The following is a 20,000-nucleotide window of genomic DNA, read 5'->3' as shown; positions in this document are numbered from 1 at the left end:
ATCAACGTTATCGCAAAGAAGCATTTGTTACAATAGAGAAGTAATCCTGCAAACGCACATTTCTGTGTCGTGTTTTATATGAAATGGTTCTTATGTTATGAGTACATCCTGGGCGTCCCGGGCTGGGGCGCTCCCCCAGAGTTAGTGTTGAAGTGTCCTTGAGCAAGACGCTGAACCCCTAATTGCTCCTGATGAGCAGGTTGGTGCCTTGCATGGTTTCCTCCTCCATCGGTGTGTGAATGTGTGTGTGAATGTGTGTGTGAATGTGTGAATGACACAATCAATGTAAAGCGCTTTGGATAAAAGCCCTATATAAATGAACCATATACTATTTACATCCTCAATGAACGAACGTAACAGAGTTTTTTTTTAACGTTTTTTTTTTTACAGCAAATAAAATCATCAACCTGTATGAACAAGGCGTCACCAAATCAAATGAACAGTTTAATGTGTAATATAATATTCATAAATCGTTTATTCGTGTCACTCTTCACTCGACCCCTAAACCTAACCTCTACATGTTCATGTCTATCTAATTAAATGATGATTCATCTCATTCTCTTAATTATCTTTAACAATTATAACTAAATGTTAATGTCTAACCCCGACCTGCCCCCCCCCCCTTAATTATAATGTCTAATAATAATGTTTTAACCTCACAATGTCTATTTCTCACATTCTACTATACTTGTGGGGACATTAGACCTGCATATGTTAAGTAATAGAACGCGCGCGCACACGCACACGCGCACACACACACGCGCACACACACACACACACACACACACACACACACACACACACACACACACACACACACACACACACACACACACACACACACAGAGAGGTCGTACATACCGTCTACTCCAGGCACAGGAAGTAAACAGGAAGTGGAGTTTGCAGTGTCTTCTGGGAACTGGCTGCAGTCTGAGTCCTCCGGCCACTGCAATCCCACAATGCTTAGCACCGACTCACAGCGCTCCTTAGCACTACGACACAAAGACCTGAAGAAGAAGAAACAATCCCACAATGCTTAGCACCGACTCACAGCGCTCCTTAGCGCTACGACACAAAGACCTGAAGAAGAAACAATCCCACAATGCTTAGCACCGACTCACAGCGCTCCTTAGCGCTACGACACAAAGACCTGAAGAAGAAACAATCCCACAATGCTTAGCACCGACTCACAGCGCTCCTTAGCACTACGACACAAAGACCTGAAGAAGAAACAATCCCACAATGCTTAGCACCGACTCACAGTGCTCCTTAGCACTACGACACAAAGACCTGAAGAAGAAGAAACAATCCCACAATGCTTAGCACCGACTCACAGCGCTCCTTAGCACTACGACACAAAGACCTGAAGAAGAAGAAACAATCCCACAATGCTTAGCACCGACTCACAGCGCTCCTTAGCACTACGACACAAAGACCTGAAGAAGAAACAATCCCACAATGCTTAGCACCGACTCACAGCGCTCCTTAGCACTACGACACAAAGACCTGAAGAAGAAACAATCCCACAATGCTTAGCACCGACTCACAGCGCTCCTTAGCACTACGACACAAAGACCTGAAGAAGAAACAATCCCACAATGCTTAGCACCGACTCACAGCGCTCCTTAGCACTACGACACAAAGACCTGAAGAAGAAGAAACAATCCCACAATGCTTAGCACCGACTCACAGCGCTCCTTAGCACTACGACACAAAGACCTGAAGAAGAAACAATCCCACAATGCTTAGCACCGACTCACAGCGCTCCTTAGCACTACGACACAAAGACCTGAAGAAGAAACAATCCCACAATGCTTAGCACCGACTCACAGCGCTCCTTAGCACTACGACACAAAGACCTGAAGAAGAAACAATCCCACAATGCTTAGCACCGACTCACAGCGCTCCTTAGCGCTACGACACAAAGACCTGAAGAAGAAACAATCCCACAATGCTTAGCACCGACTCACAGCGCTCCTTAGCGCTACGACACAAAGACCTGAAGAAGAAACGAGAGGCGATCCATACAATATTTGTGTTGATAAACTATTTAGACCTTCTAAAGGCCTTCTAAATCAGTAGCTCTCACACTTTCAAGATTTTTTTCAATTTTTTAATAGCTAAAATCTAAAATTCCCGGTTTTAAAGGGTTAAAAAAACGACTTCTAAATCCTGATCTCCAGTCGTTTTAGATCTCAGCGTTGGCTATTCAGAAACAGCAGATATACACACTCAGAGCTTGTACTGTACATCTGCTATTTTTGAAAAAGTTTTTAATTTGCAGGATGTTCTGCTTGTAGTGCATAACTGATGAATTGAGCACAATGGACCACAATGGAAACAAGCCCCCAGTGTTTTTTTGTGTTACCCTTTTAGCATGACCTTTTGACTGTTACTACCCGTACTTTTTACAAGCACATTAGTGTTGATTTTGACAGCAAATTTTGATGTAGTTTTAGTCATATTTTAGTCATTCTGAAATGTTTTACTGTTAGTCTAGTTTTAGTCGACTAAATCTACAGTTGATTTATTCGACTAAAATGTATGTTGTCGGTGCCTTGATGGTGTCGTAATGGATGATTTTACATGGTTGCATGCTGAAAATAGCTGATCTACAAGCTCACAACGCGTCGCAGCGCGGCGCGGTGTGAGCTTGTAGATCTGCTATTTTCAGAGCGCAACACCCGAGCGCAACTAAACATAAAATGACTTACTTCTTACTTCGTCATAGTTTTAGTCGACGAAATCAACACTGAAGCACATTGATAACGTCTTCAATCAGTCAATCAGTCAAAGTGATTAGGATAGGATGATAGAAGGGACAATAGAAGGGTCTCACCTGCATGGGGGGACCCTCTGGTTGGTGTCGGGGTCACATTTAGGGACCAGCAGGGTGCAGGCGTAGAACATGAGGTACTGGTAGCACCCGGTCTGGACCAGGGCCGGGAACAGAGAGCTCTCCCAGGACACAGAGCTCTCCCTCTGGGACTGATGGCCCAGGAAGTTAGGGAACCTGGTGTGGTGATACGGCAGGTTCATACATAACTCTAGTGTTATGGGCTCACACTGGGCTGAGAGAGAGACATAGAGAATGAGAGAGAGAGAGAGAGAGAGACATAGAGAAGTTAGGGAACCTGGTGTGGTGATACGGCAGGTTCATACATAACTCTAGTGTTATGGGCTCACACTGGGCTGAGAGAGAGACATAGAGAATGAGAGAGAGAGAGAGAGAGAGAGACATAGAGAAGTTAGGGAACCTGGTGTGGTGATACGGCAGGTTCATACATAACTCTAGTGTTATGGGCTCACACTGGGCTGAGAGAGAGAGAGAGAGAGAGAGAGAGAGAGAGAGAGAGAGAGAGAGAGAGAGAGAGAGAGAGAGAGAGAGAGAGAGAGAGAGAGAGAGAGAGAATGAGAGGGAGAGAGAGAGAGAGAGAGAGACATAGATGTCGACATAGATGACATAGATGTCGACCATATATGGCACAGCACAGCTGTGCCATATATGGTCTAATCAGGTGCGGACTGCAGTGCGGAGTGATTTATTAATGTGATTAGGCCTGTGCTATCATGCTGGTTTGAAGCACGGCTAGATAGCTATTTCAACCAATCAGATTGCTTGGTCGGAACTACCTGTTGTATAATAGACATTCATTGACTGAAATAATCATGTTATTTACGATTATTTCACCCCATGGCATGAAAATTTTACTTAAACACGCGTGTGTGTGTGTGTGTGTGTGTGTTCACGTGCGGAAGAGTAAGACAGGTCACAGGTCACAGGTCACAGGTCACAGGTTACAGGTGTAAATGGAGCGAGAGGCACAACAACAACAAAGGAGAAGCAGAAACACACTGGTGGAAAAGTAGAAGAATGACATAACCCTGCAATTTATGATACAACCGGTGTCATTCTGTGGGTGCTTCTTACGAGACAGCATTGCTACAGCTAACAAAACGTTGTATTGTGGAGAACAACAGCATTAGTTCTAGTTTCTGCAAAGTCTGCACTGTATTGCTGCTTTTCCTGACCATACCAGTCACAGTGGCATCGGCCCAACGTTCCTTCTCCAAATGAAAGCTGATCAAAAGTCATCTGAGGAGTGCTATGGGACAGGGCGGCCTCAGTGGACTGACCACACTGTCCATGGAGAATACCCGCGCACGCCAGCTGGATCTGAAGGACCTTATAAATGACTTTGCAGAGCGAAAATCCCGAGGTTCATCTATAAGGTAAGGAGAGGCGTAGCCAGACTATATCACTGCGTGGATATGAGTCTGGTGCTTCTATGAGGACGTTTATTTCCCAAGGGGCGGGATCAAAACAATGGCTCTGGACGCAATTGGTTAGACCTACAACCAACTACCAATCACAGTCTCCCATATTTTAATACTGATTGGTTACCCACGTCTTCTGGAGCAGGAGATGGATTCTCTATGGAGCGGTGCCAGACCCCCCAAATCACAGAGTGCAATTTTTTTTTGCACTCGCAGATTGGTCTGGTCCCAGGCTAAAGGAGAGGCAGAGCCTCTTTCATTTATTTTAATAATCACTAAGAACTTGAATCTGTTGTTGTGGAGCACCGTCACCAGATGTTGTTATTGTAGCCCATCTTCATTTATTTATTTTCTCCTCTCAACCCAGTGACTCTGTCCAAGGTGCTGAAGAGGCCGGGTGTTGAAATGAAGCTTGCGTTATTGTATATGGACATTATTGTGTTAATTAGGACTTTGCACTTTGCCATGAATGACTTCATTATATCTGTGCGAAACTGCGCATTCTTGTTGTCAAAAAGCACGCTTTGAGAAGCACATTGTTTTAGTTGTTGAATGTCTGGGAGGAAAATGGAGAATTTAAAATAAAATGTAGTTATTTTACTTTATTATTTTGTTGTTTACTTTATTAAGCATTTCGAATGGCTTTTTTATACTGAGTTTTCTTTGCCCACCGTGTGGCCTTATAGACGATATAGTATATATTTGTTTGACTTTTAGCTGTTTTCTTATTGTTTCTTTTCTTAATTGGCTACATAGAAACCATAGAGCCATACTCTGATCTATAATGCCAAACCTTGCTAAATATAATATTCAAATAACTAAATCTTATTTGAAACCATGCATTAGGCTATGCACGCATAATGAAGTTGACCAACTTTTTTGTACCGCATTTAAAATAAGATTTAGTTATTTTAATATTACATTAAGCATTCCTAATGACCGTTATATAGATGTTTGACTTTTATGGCAGTTTTCTGTGTTTTTCCTTCATTCAGTTTGTCGGTTACAAAACCCTTGTTTTAAACATAGTTCAATCAGTTGCTAGGGGCTTGGTGGGTGGTGCTGAAGAGGCCGGGTGTTGAAATGAAGCTTGCGTTATTGTATATGGACATTATTGTGTTAATTAGGACTAGGAATGGGGCACCTAGACCATCCTGCGTCGGGGCTGACCAGTTACGCGACTGTGTGTGTGTGTGTGTGTGTGTGTGTGTGTGTGTGTGTGTGTGTGTGTGTGTGTGTGTGTGTGTGTGTGTGTGTGTGTGTGTGTGTCTTACTACAGTTGCCTTGGTCACAGGTGGGGTTGGCTCCTCCTCCACACACCGGGGAACAGGAAGTGGACGAACAGCTGGTCTGACCTGGGACACACACCCTCTGAACTGCACACACGCACACGCACACACACACACACACGCACACGCACACGCACACGCACACGCACACACACACACACACATTTTAACCATTTAGTTATGTCCACATAAACGTACTCTAAATCAGTGGTTCTCAAACGTTTCGTGCCAATGACCCCTATAATGATATGTATTTGCCCCCCCACCCCCACCACCCCCCCCACAAAGAGGAGAATTGTGTTAAAAAAATATTAAAAACACAAAAAAATAAAAATAGCAGAATTGAGCTTGTAGATCTGCTATTTGTCCCTCTAGTGTTGTGTCTGTGGGAGTCACTCACTTTGTAACCTAGTAGTTAGTCAGGTATGAGGACACTGTCCTCTGACTATCTAAAATACCAATCCCATTGATATTTGCTTTACCCTGTCTTCCACCCTGAGCCATCCCACACTAGTGTATCTATACAATTTACACTTTACAATAGAAATATTACATAGAAATAGTAATCTAATAATAAAGTAATACATAAGTAAACCAATAATCTAATAATAACTAATACATACGTAAACCAATAACCTATCATCAGCCTGTACATTGAAACTATACATACTATAGCATGTCTACATAACATGCTATCTAATTCACAGCAGAGACCGAAAAAAGAACAGTCGGTCTCCTGGACCCGGATTCTCCTGATGTGGATGGTGCGTACACTGCCTACTGCAATGTCCTACTGAGGGCAGCAAAGAAAACCATCCCACGAGGATTCAACGAGAGCTATATCCCGGGTTGGGATGAAGAATGCTGCCACCTCCTGCTCGATCATCAGCAGGCTAGCTCGAGGGAAGAGGTGGATGTGACGGCATCGGCACTTCTCCAGAAGCTGGACGCCACCCGTAAGGCTAGATGGACTGAAACCATCGAGTCAGTCGATTTCACCCACTCCAGCCGCAAAGCGTGGCAGACCATCAACCAGCTGACCGGTAGAAAAACAACTCCCCCCACATGTCCGGTGACGGCAGATGCCATCGCGTCTCAGCTCCTCAAGAACGGCCAGTTCCCTGGAGCAGACAAGAACTTTGCCCGCCTGACATCACGAGAGGTTTCTTCCCTTTCCAGGGCGGCTAGTGCCAATGCGAACCTTTCAGGAGACTTCATAACAGCTGAGCTCAGAGAGGCCATTAGCAAACTGAAGCAAGGCAAGTCACCAGGACATGATAACATCCACCCAGAGTTTGTGATCCACCAGAGTGCAACTACATCTGCCTGGCTCTGTGCGTTCCTCTCGTCTTGCTTCCGGAGGTCCAAGCTCCCCAAGACCTGGCGTCGTGCGTCTGTCATAGCCCTGCTGAAGCCTAACAAACCTGCAGAAGACCCCAAGGCCTACAGACCCATCTCGCTGCTCTGCGTCCCATTTAAAATCCTGGAGAGGATGATCCACAGCCGCATTGAGCCAGTGGTGGACCCACAACTCCCGAGGGAACAGGCTGGTTTCCGTCGGGGCAGGTCGACAGTGGACCAGGTGACTCTGCTCACGCAGGACATTGAAGACAGCTTCCAGGCCAACGATAAAGCTGGGGTTGTGCTACTGGACCTGACAGCCGCGTATGACACCGTCTGGCACCGTGGACTCCACCTAAAGCTTCTGAGGACAATTCCAGATCGCCATATGGTGAACTTCATTATGGAGATGCTGTCAAACCGCAGCTTCATCCTACGGACCAGCGATGGTCAGCGAAGCAGGCTCAGAAGGTTGAGAAATGGCGTCCCTCAGGGCTCTGTCCTTTCCCCGATGCGGTTTAACATATACATCTACGACCTACCGGAGACAACATCGGGGAAGTATGGGTATGCAGATGACCTGGCCATTATGCTACGACGACCAACCTGGAAGGCAATGGAAGATGGTCTCAACCAGGACATGGGCATCTTGGTTGCCTACCTCCGCAGGTGGCGCCTACAGCTCAGCACAGGCAAGACGGTGTCGGCGGCATACCACCTCAACAACAGGGAAGCCAAAAGGGAAATTAACGTGTTTGTCGACAACAAGCGCCTAGAGTGCCAACAAGCCCCAAAATACCTCGGGGTACGTCTGGATAGAACACTGTCCTTTAATCAACATCTGGAAGACGTGAGGGCCAAGGTAACATCAAGGGTCTCACTCATCCGACGTCTCGCTGGTACGACCTGGGGAGCTTCCGTCAATACGCTAAGAATTTCCACCCAAGCCCTGGTCTTCTCGGTAGCTGAATACTGTGCCCCAGCCTGGTGTAGGAGTCCACATGTCAAAAAGGTAGACACCATAATCAACACCTCCCTCCGAATCATAACAGGCTGCCTGAAGCCCACTCCTGTGTCCTATCTGCCAGTCCTTGCAGGAATTGCTCCGGCCGGCCTCCGACGAGAGGCTGCAACCATTAAGCTAGCAAGGAAAGCCCAAATACATGACTGGCATATCCTGCACAATGTTACTGTGGAAATAGAGCCTCCAAACAGACTCAAGTCCCGAAACCCTTACAACAAGGCGGCACAAGAGATGCTCCGCTCCATCCCGGAGGACTTGTCCACAAATGCATGGATGGCAGCATCCTAGAGGCAGGAGTGGGAGTCTGCTGGGCCCTCCCGTATCCACAGTTACATCTGGGACCCGGGAGGTGGTGTTGAAGGAGCGGACCTACCACGCCGGCAATGGACCCTACTGAACCGCCTACGCACTGGAGTCGGCTGCTTCAAATCAGCTATGAAGAAGTGGGGCTTGACAGACAGTGCAGCATGCGAGTGTGGCGAGCCTGAGCAGTCTGCCGAACACATTATTAACACCTGCCCCCTGTATCGACCACCTTCGGAGGCTGGCCTCTTCCAACTGGGACCAGAGACAAGGGCGTGGCTACTCGTTACTGAGTTGGACATTTGAGGATGATACACGAAAGAAGAAGATGCTATCTAATTTACATTTTATCCTTTGCATAATCCTGTAAGGTCATCAAGGCTAGGTCTAGTGCTACAGGCTGAGATGGAGTCTGAAGAGGAGAGGCTTCAGATTAGGGCAGAACATTGGGACTGAGTCTGCAGTTCTAACTGCAATGAGGAGTTCATTCCATAGTTTGGGAGGGAGGCCAACGACAGTGTTTTGTACTCTGTGAGGGCAGTGACTGAGAGCTAATGGAGGGAGCGGAGAAGGGGGGAGACAGACAGACAGACAGACAGACAGACAGACAGACAGACAGACAGACAGACAGACAGACAGACAGACAGACAGACAGACAGACAGACAGACAGACAGACAGACAGACAGACAGACAGACAGACAGACAGACAGACAGACAGACAGACAGACAGACAGACAGACAGACAGGCAGGCAGACAGACAGACAGACAGACAGACAGACAGACAGACAGGCAGGTACGTACCAGGTGTGTCAGTGTGACAGTGTCTCTCATCACTCCCGTCTCTACAGTCTTCTTCTCCATCACAACGAAAAGCTGGAGGAACACACTGTCCGTCCTCACACTGTACCAGACCCTGACTGCTGCACGCTGAAACACACACATTATTACACACACACACACACACACACACACACACACACACACACACACACACACACACACACACACACACACACACACACACACACACACACACACACACACACACACACACACACACACACACACAAAATTAGCATATAATTAATAAATAATAAAATAAAAAACGAAATAATTATTAACTAAATAATATATAATATGAGTTTAATGTTAACTTAAAACAGTAATGATTATAGTTTAATGTTAACTTAAAACAGTTCAGTAATGATTATAGTTTAATGTTAACTTAAAACAGTTCAGTAATGATTATAGTTTAATATAAACTCACAACAGTTGAGTTCATCAGTCTTGTCGATACAGTCATGGTCTCCATCACAGAGCCAGTCTCTGGAGATACACCTTCCTTCTCCACACCGATGCTCACGCACTGGGTCACACACTGCAACACACAATACACACACAAACACACACTGGGTCACACACTGCAACACACAATACACACACAAACACACACTGGGTCACACACTGCAACACACAATACACACAATGATACACACAAACTAGGGTAGGTTCCCTCACAAAAAACATGCAGTAATCTTGGTCACTATACTGCCTCCCCCTGGCCAGCCGGGGCGCCTGATGGAGGGGAAGGGAACTGGTTGGAATAACGTGTTCCTTCCACGCGCTACGTCCAACCAGGGAAACTCCCCCCTGTCAGGTGACAAGAAGGTCAGTTGGCTCTCATGCATTGAAGGAGGCATGAGCTCGGCCCTGGGCTCCCTAGGTTGGCAGAGGGAGTGTAGTGCCCAGGATTACATAGATAAATGGCACTGGGTGTAAAAAGTGGGGTTACAAAATCGTGGGATAAAAACTTTTAGTTAAAAAAAAAATTATACACACAAACTCACACTGGGTCACACACTGTAACACACAATATACACACACAATGATACACACAAACTCACACTGGGTCACACACTGTAACACACAATATACACACACAATGATACACACAAACTCACACTGTGTCGGACACTGCAGTACCCAAAGCAGCCAGTTGCAAAGAAGAGGGCGCTAACCATTACAGACTGTTATTACAATGCTTGATTCTGATTGGTCGATCACTGAATTCAGCTGTGTGTTATTTCTGGATAATGACCAATGAGCTCTATAGATGGGTTTCCGCGCGACGTCATCACAGAGCAGAGTGCGCAATCTGCGCATGCGCGGGGGAGAACGAACCGGAAGCGCCATTCACTCTATTGTTATTTTCGGGATTTAGATAGGCATAATGCTGCTATTATAGGCATAATAGGCATAATGCTGCTATTATATACAAACAGATCCAACTTCCGACAAATCATTTTTATTGAGTAAAGAAGATATTACAAACTGCATCATTTAATCTACTTTCATTAAACCCGGTGAAGACCATTTATTTTCTGAATGTACAATGGCCAGAGCTGCTGCGGGTAATAGCGCCCTCTACAGGCTCATCCCGCCACTGCGCGCGCATCATCCTCTCATGTTTACAAACAGGAAACCCATCTATAGCAGACCTCTGTCTGATCAAAGACTCAGAGCACCTGATTGGCTCATATCAATCTGTGTTGCTTGATGTTATGCTGTATCCAACATGACAACCATGTAAACAAACACTCCGTGTCATTTACAACTAAACATTGCTCTCAATAATGTTTATTAAAACATTTGTGTAAAATGGCCAATATTAATAATGGCGAATATTGATTCTATTTTTATTCCTGTTGTTTTCCGAGGCGACACGTTGCACTGAACACACCTGGCATACATGAATGGAATACTGTCATTACTGTATTAAGCAATGAAATCCTTTGTTTTGTTACTTTAGGATCAGTTTATTCATTTCTTTATTAAAGGGATATTTCACTTTCAAAAAAACTTTTGGTCATTTTATCGTCTACTCAGGCCTTTGTGAGCCCCCCAGACAGTTTTTAAGTTGCTTGATTCACTATTTATATATTTGATATTCATTTTATCAGACACGCCCCCTTCCTATATAAACCCATTGTAACTTCAAACTCCATTTTAACCCTGTTAGATTCATCAAAAACACCCGTCCTTGGTTCTGGTGACTCACCCTGCCCTCCTAATACGTGAGGGGGCCGACTTTTTTCAATTACTTTTTTCATTTATTTTTAATATTTTTTTTGGAAATTTAAAAAAATTAAATACAATAAAAAAATAAAATACAATAAATGAAAAAAAAAACGGAAAAACACGGCCCCCTCACGCATTAGGAGGGCAGGGTGAGTCACCAGAACGGGCGTTTTCGACGAATCTAACCTGGTTAAAATGGAGTTTGAAGTTACAATGGGTTTGTATAGGAAGGGGGCGTGTCTGATAAAATGAATATCAAATATATAAATACTGAATCGAGCAACTTAAAAACTGTCTGGGGGGCTCACAAAGGCCTGAGTAGATGATAAAATGACCAAAAGTTTTTTTGAAAGTGAAATATCCCTTTAAGTAGGCGTGTAATAAGCAGGATAATCAATGGGGAGCTGGTCATTATTGAGAAATAAAGGCCTTCAGGGTGATTAACACCCTGTCAGGGTTTATTTATCAATATAACATCTGCAGTAATGAGGGGTCAGACACTGACACCGTTTATCCTTTTTTCTCCTCTGTAAATATAGCTATTTTGTATTGTTTGACGTATTAATGTGTTAATATTATATATTATGTTGATGAATTGAATACGTAGGACCACAATGGAAACAAGTCCCCAGGAGCCTTAATGTCTGACTGTACTTTACATTTATGTCTAATGAAAAGAATATTCAACCAATCAAAGCTCACCACAGTTGAGTTCGTCGCTCATGTCTCCACAGTCGTCATAACCGTCACACACCAGAGGGGGCGCCACACAGCGGCCTGTACCACACCTAAACTCACTGTCAATGCAGTCTGATGGAGAGAGAGAGAGAGAGAGAGAGAGAGAGAGAGAAACAGAGGGAGACAGATAGAGAGAGAGAGAGAAAGGGATAGAGAGAGAGAGAGAAAGGGATAGAGAGAGAGACAGAGAGAGAGATAGTGAGTATTAAAATGTTATGACCAAAATAAAGGAGCTCAGACACAGACTCCATAACAGAGCCCTCGCATACAGTGAAACCCCAGAGACATGTCTCTATGAGGAGACATGTCTCCTCATAGAGACATGTCTCCTCATGGAGACATGTCTCTATGAGGAGACATGTCTATGAGGAGACTGAGGAGACATGTCTCTATGAGGAGACATGTCTATGAGGAGACATGTCTATGAGGAGACATGTCTCCATGAGGAGACATGTCTCTATGAGGAGACATGTCTATGAGGAGACATGTCTCTATGAGGAGAGACATGTCTCTATGAGGAGACATGTCTATGAGGAGACATGTCTATGAGGAGACATGTCTCCATGAGGAGACATGTCTATGAGGAGACATGTCTCTATGAGGAGACATGTCTCCATGAGGAGAGACATGTCTCTATGAGGAGACATGTCTCTATGAGGAGACATGTCTATGAGGAGACATGTCTATGAGGAGACATGTCTATGAGGAGACATGTCTCCTCATAGACATGTCTCCTCATAGACATGTCTCTATGAGGAGACATGTCTCCATGAGGAGACATGTCTCTATGAGGAGACATGTCTATGAGGAGACATGTCTCCATGAGGAGACATGTCTCTATGAGGAGACATGTCTATGAGGAGACATGTCTCTATGAGGAGACATGTCTCCATGAGGAGACATGTCTATGAGGAGACATGTCTATGAGGAGACATGTCTCCATGAGGAGACATGTCTCTATGAGGAGACATGTCTATGAGGAGACATGTCTCTATGAGGAGACATGTCTCCATGAGGAGACATGTCTCTATGAGGAGACATGTCTATGAGGAGACATGTCTCCATGAGGAGACATGTCTCTATGAGGAGACATGTCTATGAGGAGACATGTCTCCATGAGGAGACATGTCTCTATGAGGAGACATGTCTATGAGGAGACATGTCTCTATGAGGAGACATGTCTCCATGAGGAGACATGTCTATGAGGAGACATGTCTCCATGAGGAGACATGTCTCTATGAGGAGACATGTCTATGAGGAGACATGTCTATGAGGAGACATGTCTCCATGAGGAGACATGTCTCTATGAGGAGACATGTCTATGAGGAGACATGTCTCTATGAGGAGACATGTCTCTATGAGGAGACATGTCTCCATGAGGAGACATGTCTCTATGAGGAGACATGTCTATGAGGAGACATGTCTCCATGAGGAGACATGTCTATGAGGAGACATGTCTCCATGAGGAGAGACATGTCTCCATGAAGAGAGACATGTCTCCTCATGGAGACGTGTCTCTATAGAGACATGTCTCCTCAAAAAAGTAGTGTACAATTGGAACCAAATGGACCCTTACAACCTGTAAGGGTCCATTTGTAAAGCCATCATAAAGGAAAAGGTATTTTTATGATGTGTTTATGTAAATATACTGAGGTTCTTTAAACACACACAGAGACACAGGAAGGTCAACCTAAAGGTCAACCGCTTTCTGTGACAGTTTCCCAGAATACAACACTCTGCCCTGTGATGACATCACCATGGTGACAGCCTCACTGAGAGCACACACACACACACGTGCGCGCACACGCGCACACACACACACACACACACACACACACACACACACACACACACACACACACACACACACACACACAGGTACGCAAACACACAGACATACACAGAACATGAACCCTTTGGCAGAAGGAGTGTGTGTGTGTGTGAGTGTGAGTGTGAGTGTGAGTGTGTGTGTGTGTGTGTGTGCGCGCGTGCGCGTGCGTGCGTGTGCGTGTCATGTGACCTGTGGGAAAATCCACAACCATCTGTTGACCAATCATCAATCACCTCTTAACTCAAATCGCCACGGCAACAGACATGAAAACGTCTGCTGCTATTTACATCAGTGTGTGTACTTCAGTGTGTGTGTGTGTGTGTGTGTGTGTGTGTGTGTCTGTGTGTGTCTGTGTGTGTGTGTGTGTGTGTGTCTCACCACAGTGTGTCTCATCACTCCAGTCGTCACAGTCATTGTATCCGTTGCAGACCAGTTTCTGGGGGACGCATATCCCAGTCGCACACAGGAAGTTGTCACGACCACCGCACAGCGCTGTAAAAAAATTACAATAATAATAATATGTTATTAATAATGTGATTATTATCTCCTACCAGGACCTCTAGTACTGATGCTTTTATCTCCTACCAGGACCTCTAGTACTGCTGGTTTTATCTCCTACCAGGACCTCTAGTATTGCTGGTTTTTGGGCGGTGAAACCGCCCCTATATGTGAGGTTTGGATATTTGCACACCAAATCCTGCGCTGTGATTGGCCACCAGTGTACCCCCCTAACCCTGCACCCTGATTGGCCAATCACAGTCTATTCAGGACTGTGATTGGCTAGGGAAACATGACACATGTGCATAGCCCTATAAATAGGACTATGCACTTAAAAAAAACATTTTTATTTTTTTTTGTTAAGTGAATCACACTCCATTCAGTATTGTGATTAGCTAGCAAGACACCGCCCACTTCACACTGGGTGTGATTTTTATTTCTCCTACCAGGACCTCTAGTACTGATGGTTTTATCTCCTACCAGGACCTCTAGTACTGATGGTTTTATGTCCTACCAGGACCTCTAGTACTGCTGGTTTTATCTCCTACCAGGACCTCTAGTACTGATGGTTTTATGTCCTACCAGGACCTCTAGTACTGATGGTTTTATCTCCTACCAGGACCTCTAGTACTGATGGTTTTATCTCCTACCAGGACCTCTAGTACTGATGGTTTTATCTCCTACCAGGACCTCTAGTACTGATGGTTTTATGTCCTACCAGGACCTCTAGTACTGATGGTTTTATCTCCTACCAGGACCTCTAGTACTGAGGACTGTCGCATCCACTACAGATCCCATAGCCTGTGAGGACTGTGATATCTACTACAGATCCCATAGCCTGTGAGGACAGTGACATCTACTACAGATCCCATAGTCTGTGAGGACTGTGACATCTACTGCAGATCCCATAGCCTGTGAGGACTGTGATATCTACTACAGATCCCATAGCCTGTGAGGACTGTGATATCTACTACAGATCCCATAGCCTGTGAGCACAGTGACATCTACTACAGATCCCATAGCCTGTGAGGACTGTGATATCTACTACAGATCCCATAGCCTGTGAGGACAGTGATAACTACTACAGATCCCATAGCCTGTGAGGACAGTGATATCTACTACAGATCCCATAGCCTGTGAGGACTGTGATATCTACTACAGATCCCATAGCCTGTGAGGACTGTTATATCTACTACAGATCCCATTGCCTGTGAGGACAGTGACATCTACTACAGATCCCATAGCCTGTGAGGACTGTGATATCTACTGCAGATCCCATAGCCTGTGAGGACTGTGATATCTACTACAGATCCCATAGCCTGTGAGGACTGTGATATCCACTACAGATCCCATAGCCTGTGAGGACTGTGATATCTACTACAGATCCCATAGCCTGTGAAGACAGTGATATCTACTACAGATCCCATAGCCTGTGAAGACAGTGATATCTACTACAGATCCCATAGCCTGTGAAGACAGTGATATCTACTGCAGATCCCATAGCCTGTGAGGACAGTGACATCTACTACAGATCCCATAGCCTGTGAAGACAGTGATATCTACTACAGATCCCATAGCCTGTGAGGACTGTGATATCTACTACTGATCCCATAGCCTGTGAGGACAGTGATATCTACTACAGATCCCATAGCCTGTGAGGACTGTGATATCTACTACAGATCCCATAGCCTGTGAGGACTGTGATATCTACTACAGATCCCATAGCCTGTGAGGACAGTGATATCTACTACAGATCCCATAGCCTGTGAGGACTGTGATATCTACTACAGATCCCATAGCCTGTGAGGACTGTGATATCTACTACAGATCCCATAGCCTGTGAGGACTGTGATATCTACTACAGATCCCATAGCCTGTGAGGACTGTGATATCTACTACAGATCCCATAGCCTGTGATGGAAATACAACAAAACTGTTTTTTTACTCACAGGGTTTTCCAGTGATTTGCCGCGGAGAGTAACAGGAAGTAGAGCTATTGGAGGCGGGGCCTGCTGTCGTTGTCGGGGGCGACGACAGGGGCGGCGACGTCGACGGAGAGGAAGTGACATCAGTGAACTGCGAGCATCGCAGGAAGTCGGGCCAGGAGGCGTTGAACATCTGGAGAACGGGTTCACATCCCTCCCTGGCCGACTCACAGAACGACCTGCAGGGCAGGATGACCTGCCTACTACACACGCACACACACACACCACACACACACACACACACACACACACCACACACACACACACACACACACACACACACACACACACACCACACACACACCACACACACACACACCACACACACACACACACACACACACACACACACCACACACACACACACACACACACACACACACACACACACACACACACACACACACCACACACACACCACACACACACACCACACACACACACACACACACACACACACACACACACACACACACACACACCACACACACACCACACACACACACCACACACACACACACACACACACACACACACACACACAATATCAGTCACCAGAAGCAGAGGCGTGTGTTTTCAATGAGTGGATCATGTTTAAAATGGAGTTAAAGGATAAACAGATGAAAAGGTAGGAGAAGCATCTTTGGTGAGAGACAGAAGCCTATATATTCACATGGGGGGGGGGGGCTGCATGAGAAGGGGCCGACCTGGTTGAAATGTTAGTTGTCTGGGCGACTCACACGGACAGCCTGTGTGTTCACAAACGATGGGACATGCCATCATAATGACTAGAACATTTTTGTGACCTGAAAAAAACGAAAATTGCTGGCAGTGGGCAAAACACGGCCAGACATGAATCTGGCAGTGAATGAGTTAAAGTACCTAAAGTAAAAGTAGTCGTTGTGCAGAATGTCCCGTTTCACAGGTTCACTTTTTTGCAGAGTCATGTTTGAAAACATGACTCTGCAAAAACCTCAAAGTCCACGAGGCCTAGGCGGGCCTTGTGCTGGTCGTGTCAGACTTGGGGGGGGGGGCAGAAATGTAGCTTGTAGATCTGCTATTTTCAAATGGCTGAAAGGTATACAGGGCTGAAGTGATTGATGTATGTTTTGTGATAATAATCAAAATCAACAAATGAACTAGTAACTAAAGTTTTCATATCATTTGAATTAGTAAAAGTATATTATTTGACTCTGAGATGTAGTGGAGTAGAAGTAAAAGTGTAACAAATTGGAAATACTCCAGTAAAATAAAGGTACCTCAAAATTGTACTTAAGTACGGTACTTAAGTAAATGTACTTACGTTACTTCACACCACTGTGTCTGAGGTGAAACACAGAAGCCTGAGCAGACGTTAAAATGACCCCAAACACGTTGTAAAGTGAAATATCCCTTTAATCGTGACTCGAGCAAATCAGTTGAGTGGTCCTAATGCGTTCCTCACACAGTGAACTACAGATCAGATCGACCAATCAGGTTCAATGAAGTGTGAATGAAAACACAACAAAAGATATGAAGAGAAATACTGGTGGTGTGTGTGTGTGTGTGTGTGTGTGTGTGTGTGTGTGTGTGTGTGTGTGTGTGTGTGTGTGTGTGTGTGTGTGTGTGTGTGTGTGTGTGTGTGTGTGTGTGTGTGTGTGTGCGCGTGTGCGTGTGTGTGTCAGATCTAATTTCAGTCAGTGTGACAGAGTTATTCTTGGCTAACACACACACACACACACACACACAAACACACACACACACACACACACACACAGTGTCCCACTTATGGTCCTTAACAGCTGTGACTTAGAGAGGGGGGAGCTCTAACTGTGTGTGTGTGTGTGTGTGTGTGTGTGTGTGTGTGTGTGTGTGTGTGTGTGTGTGTGTGTGTGTGTGTGTGTGTGTGTGTGTGTGCGTGCGTGCGTGCGTGCGTGCGTGCGTGCGTGCGTGCGTGCGTGCGTGCGTGCGTGCGTGCGTGTGTGTACCTTGTGGTATAGAGTGTGTATAGTAACACACTCAGGCAGACCCAGGGAAAATCCAAACAGCATGTGTGTGTGTGCGTGCGTTAGTGCGCGTGCGTGTGTGTTTGTCATTGTTGTACTGTACAATGGCGGCGCGGTGACACGGCGGTCTCAAACACACCCGTTCTAACTACAGTGCTAATGCAGCAGATTTCAGAGCATTGCAGATTCTGTGGCGACAACGTGCTCTGATCACCATCAACATGTACTCAGCCACGCCAGCCCTGCTTTCACACAGAGTCGTAGTGACACGCCCCCTTCTGTGATGCACGCAGAATTTGGCATTGCCTGGGGGGGGGGGGGGGGGGGGGGGAATAACTTACCATTCTGTCCCTAGCGGTACATAACTCCAACGGTTGCTGAGTCGGTTCTGGCAGACTCCGCAACGTTCGGCACGGCGATTCGCTCGCCTAACGGCTCACTCTGCGGTGCCTCTCGTTGCTCATGTCCACCAGAAACGGCCTCCTCCGTTCTAACAGTTTTTTGGCCGACTACTGACTAACTTAATATTCGGGGCTGTTGGTCTGTTTTCACCAAACGGGTCGAGTGGTCCGCCTTGCTGGGCCTAAACCTAAGCTTAATCCTAATAAAATAATTATCATGTGAAAAATAAATAGTGAGGTGAGAAGGATTCGATCCCGAGAGGCAGAGGTTGAAAGGCTGAAGGCGTTCACGCCACGGTGCCGTCTGGTATCACAAGGGTTTTGGGGCGTTATTTAAAGCGGTCCTCCCACGTGAGAGGCTGTTCCACGTGCGTCACAGAAGGGGGCGTTGCCAAGTTACCACTACAAGTCGGTGGCAAAAGCTGGTGCGCCTCAAAGCGACATATAGTTGCCGCCGGCGACCGACGCTGCCTGACGGCAGCTTCAGTGAACAGCTGCCGGGAGGAGAGGCAGCCGACCCAACGGCCTTTGTTACGGTCGGTGTGTCGGAGCGGCCGGACACACCGTGGACACACGCCGTGGACACACACCGTGGACACACACCGTGGCTGGACTTCCAGGCCCATAGGAGCTGCTACCCATCTGTGTCGTTTTAAGATTTATTCGGCTATTAAAAAATAGCAGATCTAAAATATATATATTCAAAGATTTGCACAATAAAAAAATAAATAATAGCAGATCTGCAAGCTCATAGCTTGAGCTTGTAGATAGCTATGAGCTTGTAGATCTGCTATGCATTCCCGGTCTTAACACATTGTGTGCCAAAAACGGTCCGGACCGTTTATGGCCCATTTTTTAAAAATGTATTTTCCCCACGTGGGGGCGCTCTAACGAAACTTTGGGATCATCCAAGGAGTCTCTAAGAAGGAGAGGCCGGATGTGGATCCATGTCAAAAAATGCTTCCGTTCGTCCACTCCAACGTTAACTCCTTGACTAAAAGCTTAATATCTCCATTTATTTTTAACGTGGTGGAAGTGAGCCGTTTTCCATCGGCGATCACTCTGCAATGGAGGATTACGTTAGAAATATTATTTAACACGATGTGTTAAAGGTTTCATGACATCAAATGTCTTTTTTTTTTGTTGGTTTTATGACCTTAATTACACCAGAAAAAGACACGCCCCACCATTGTTTTTGGCCCGTCTAGGCCTCGTGGACTTTGAGGTTTTTGCAGAGTCATGTTTGC

At 45.7% G+C, this 20,000-nt stretch overlaps 1 protein-coding gene across 1 annotated transcript in view; it reads right to left on the bottom strand.

Annotated features, from left to right (window-relative positions):
* The window catches only part of corin (corin, serine peptidase), a 43,561-nt gene that overhangs the window by 14,042 nt on the left and 9,519 nt on the right, over positions 1-20,000 (bottom strand). Inside the window, 8 exon segments of the mRNA XM_080452036.1 lie at positions 862-1,007; positions 2,840-3,071; positions 5,553-5,654; positions 9,039-9,164; positions 9,505-9,615; positions 12,018-12,125; positions 14,263-14,376; positions 16,332-16,570. Coding sequence (XP_080308162.1) covers positions 862-1,007; positions 2,840-3,071; positions 5,553-5,654; positions 9,039-9,164; positions 9,505-9,615; positions 12,018-12,125; positions 14,263-14,376; positions 16,332-16,570 — 1,178 coding nt within the window.

This window comes from Gymnoscopelus braueri (assembly GCF_963280865.1).
Source record: "Gymnoscopelus braueri genome assembly, chromosome: 15".
Taxonomy (NCBI): Eukaryota; Metazoa; Chordata; class Actinopteri; order Myctophiformes; family Myctophidae; genus Gymnoscopelus; species Gymnoscopelus braueri.
This window is presented reverse-complemented; position numbering and strand designations above follow the sequence as displayed.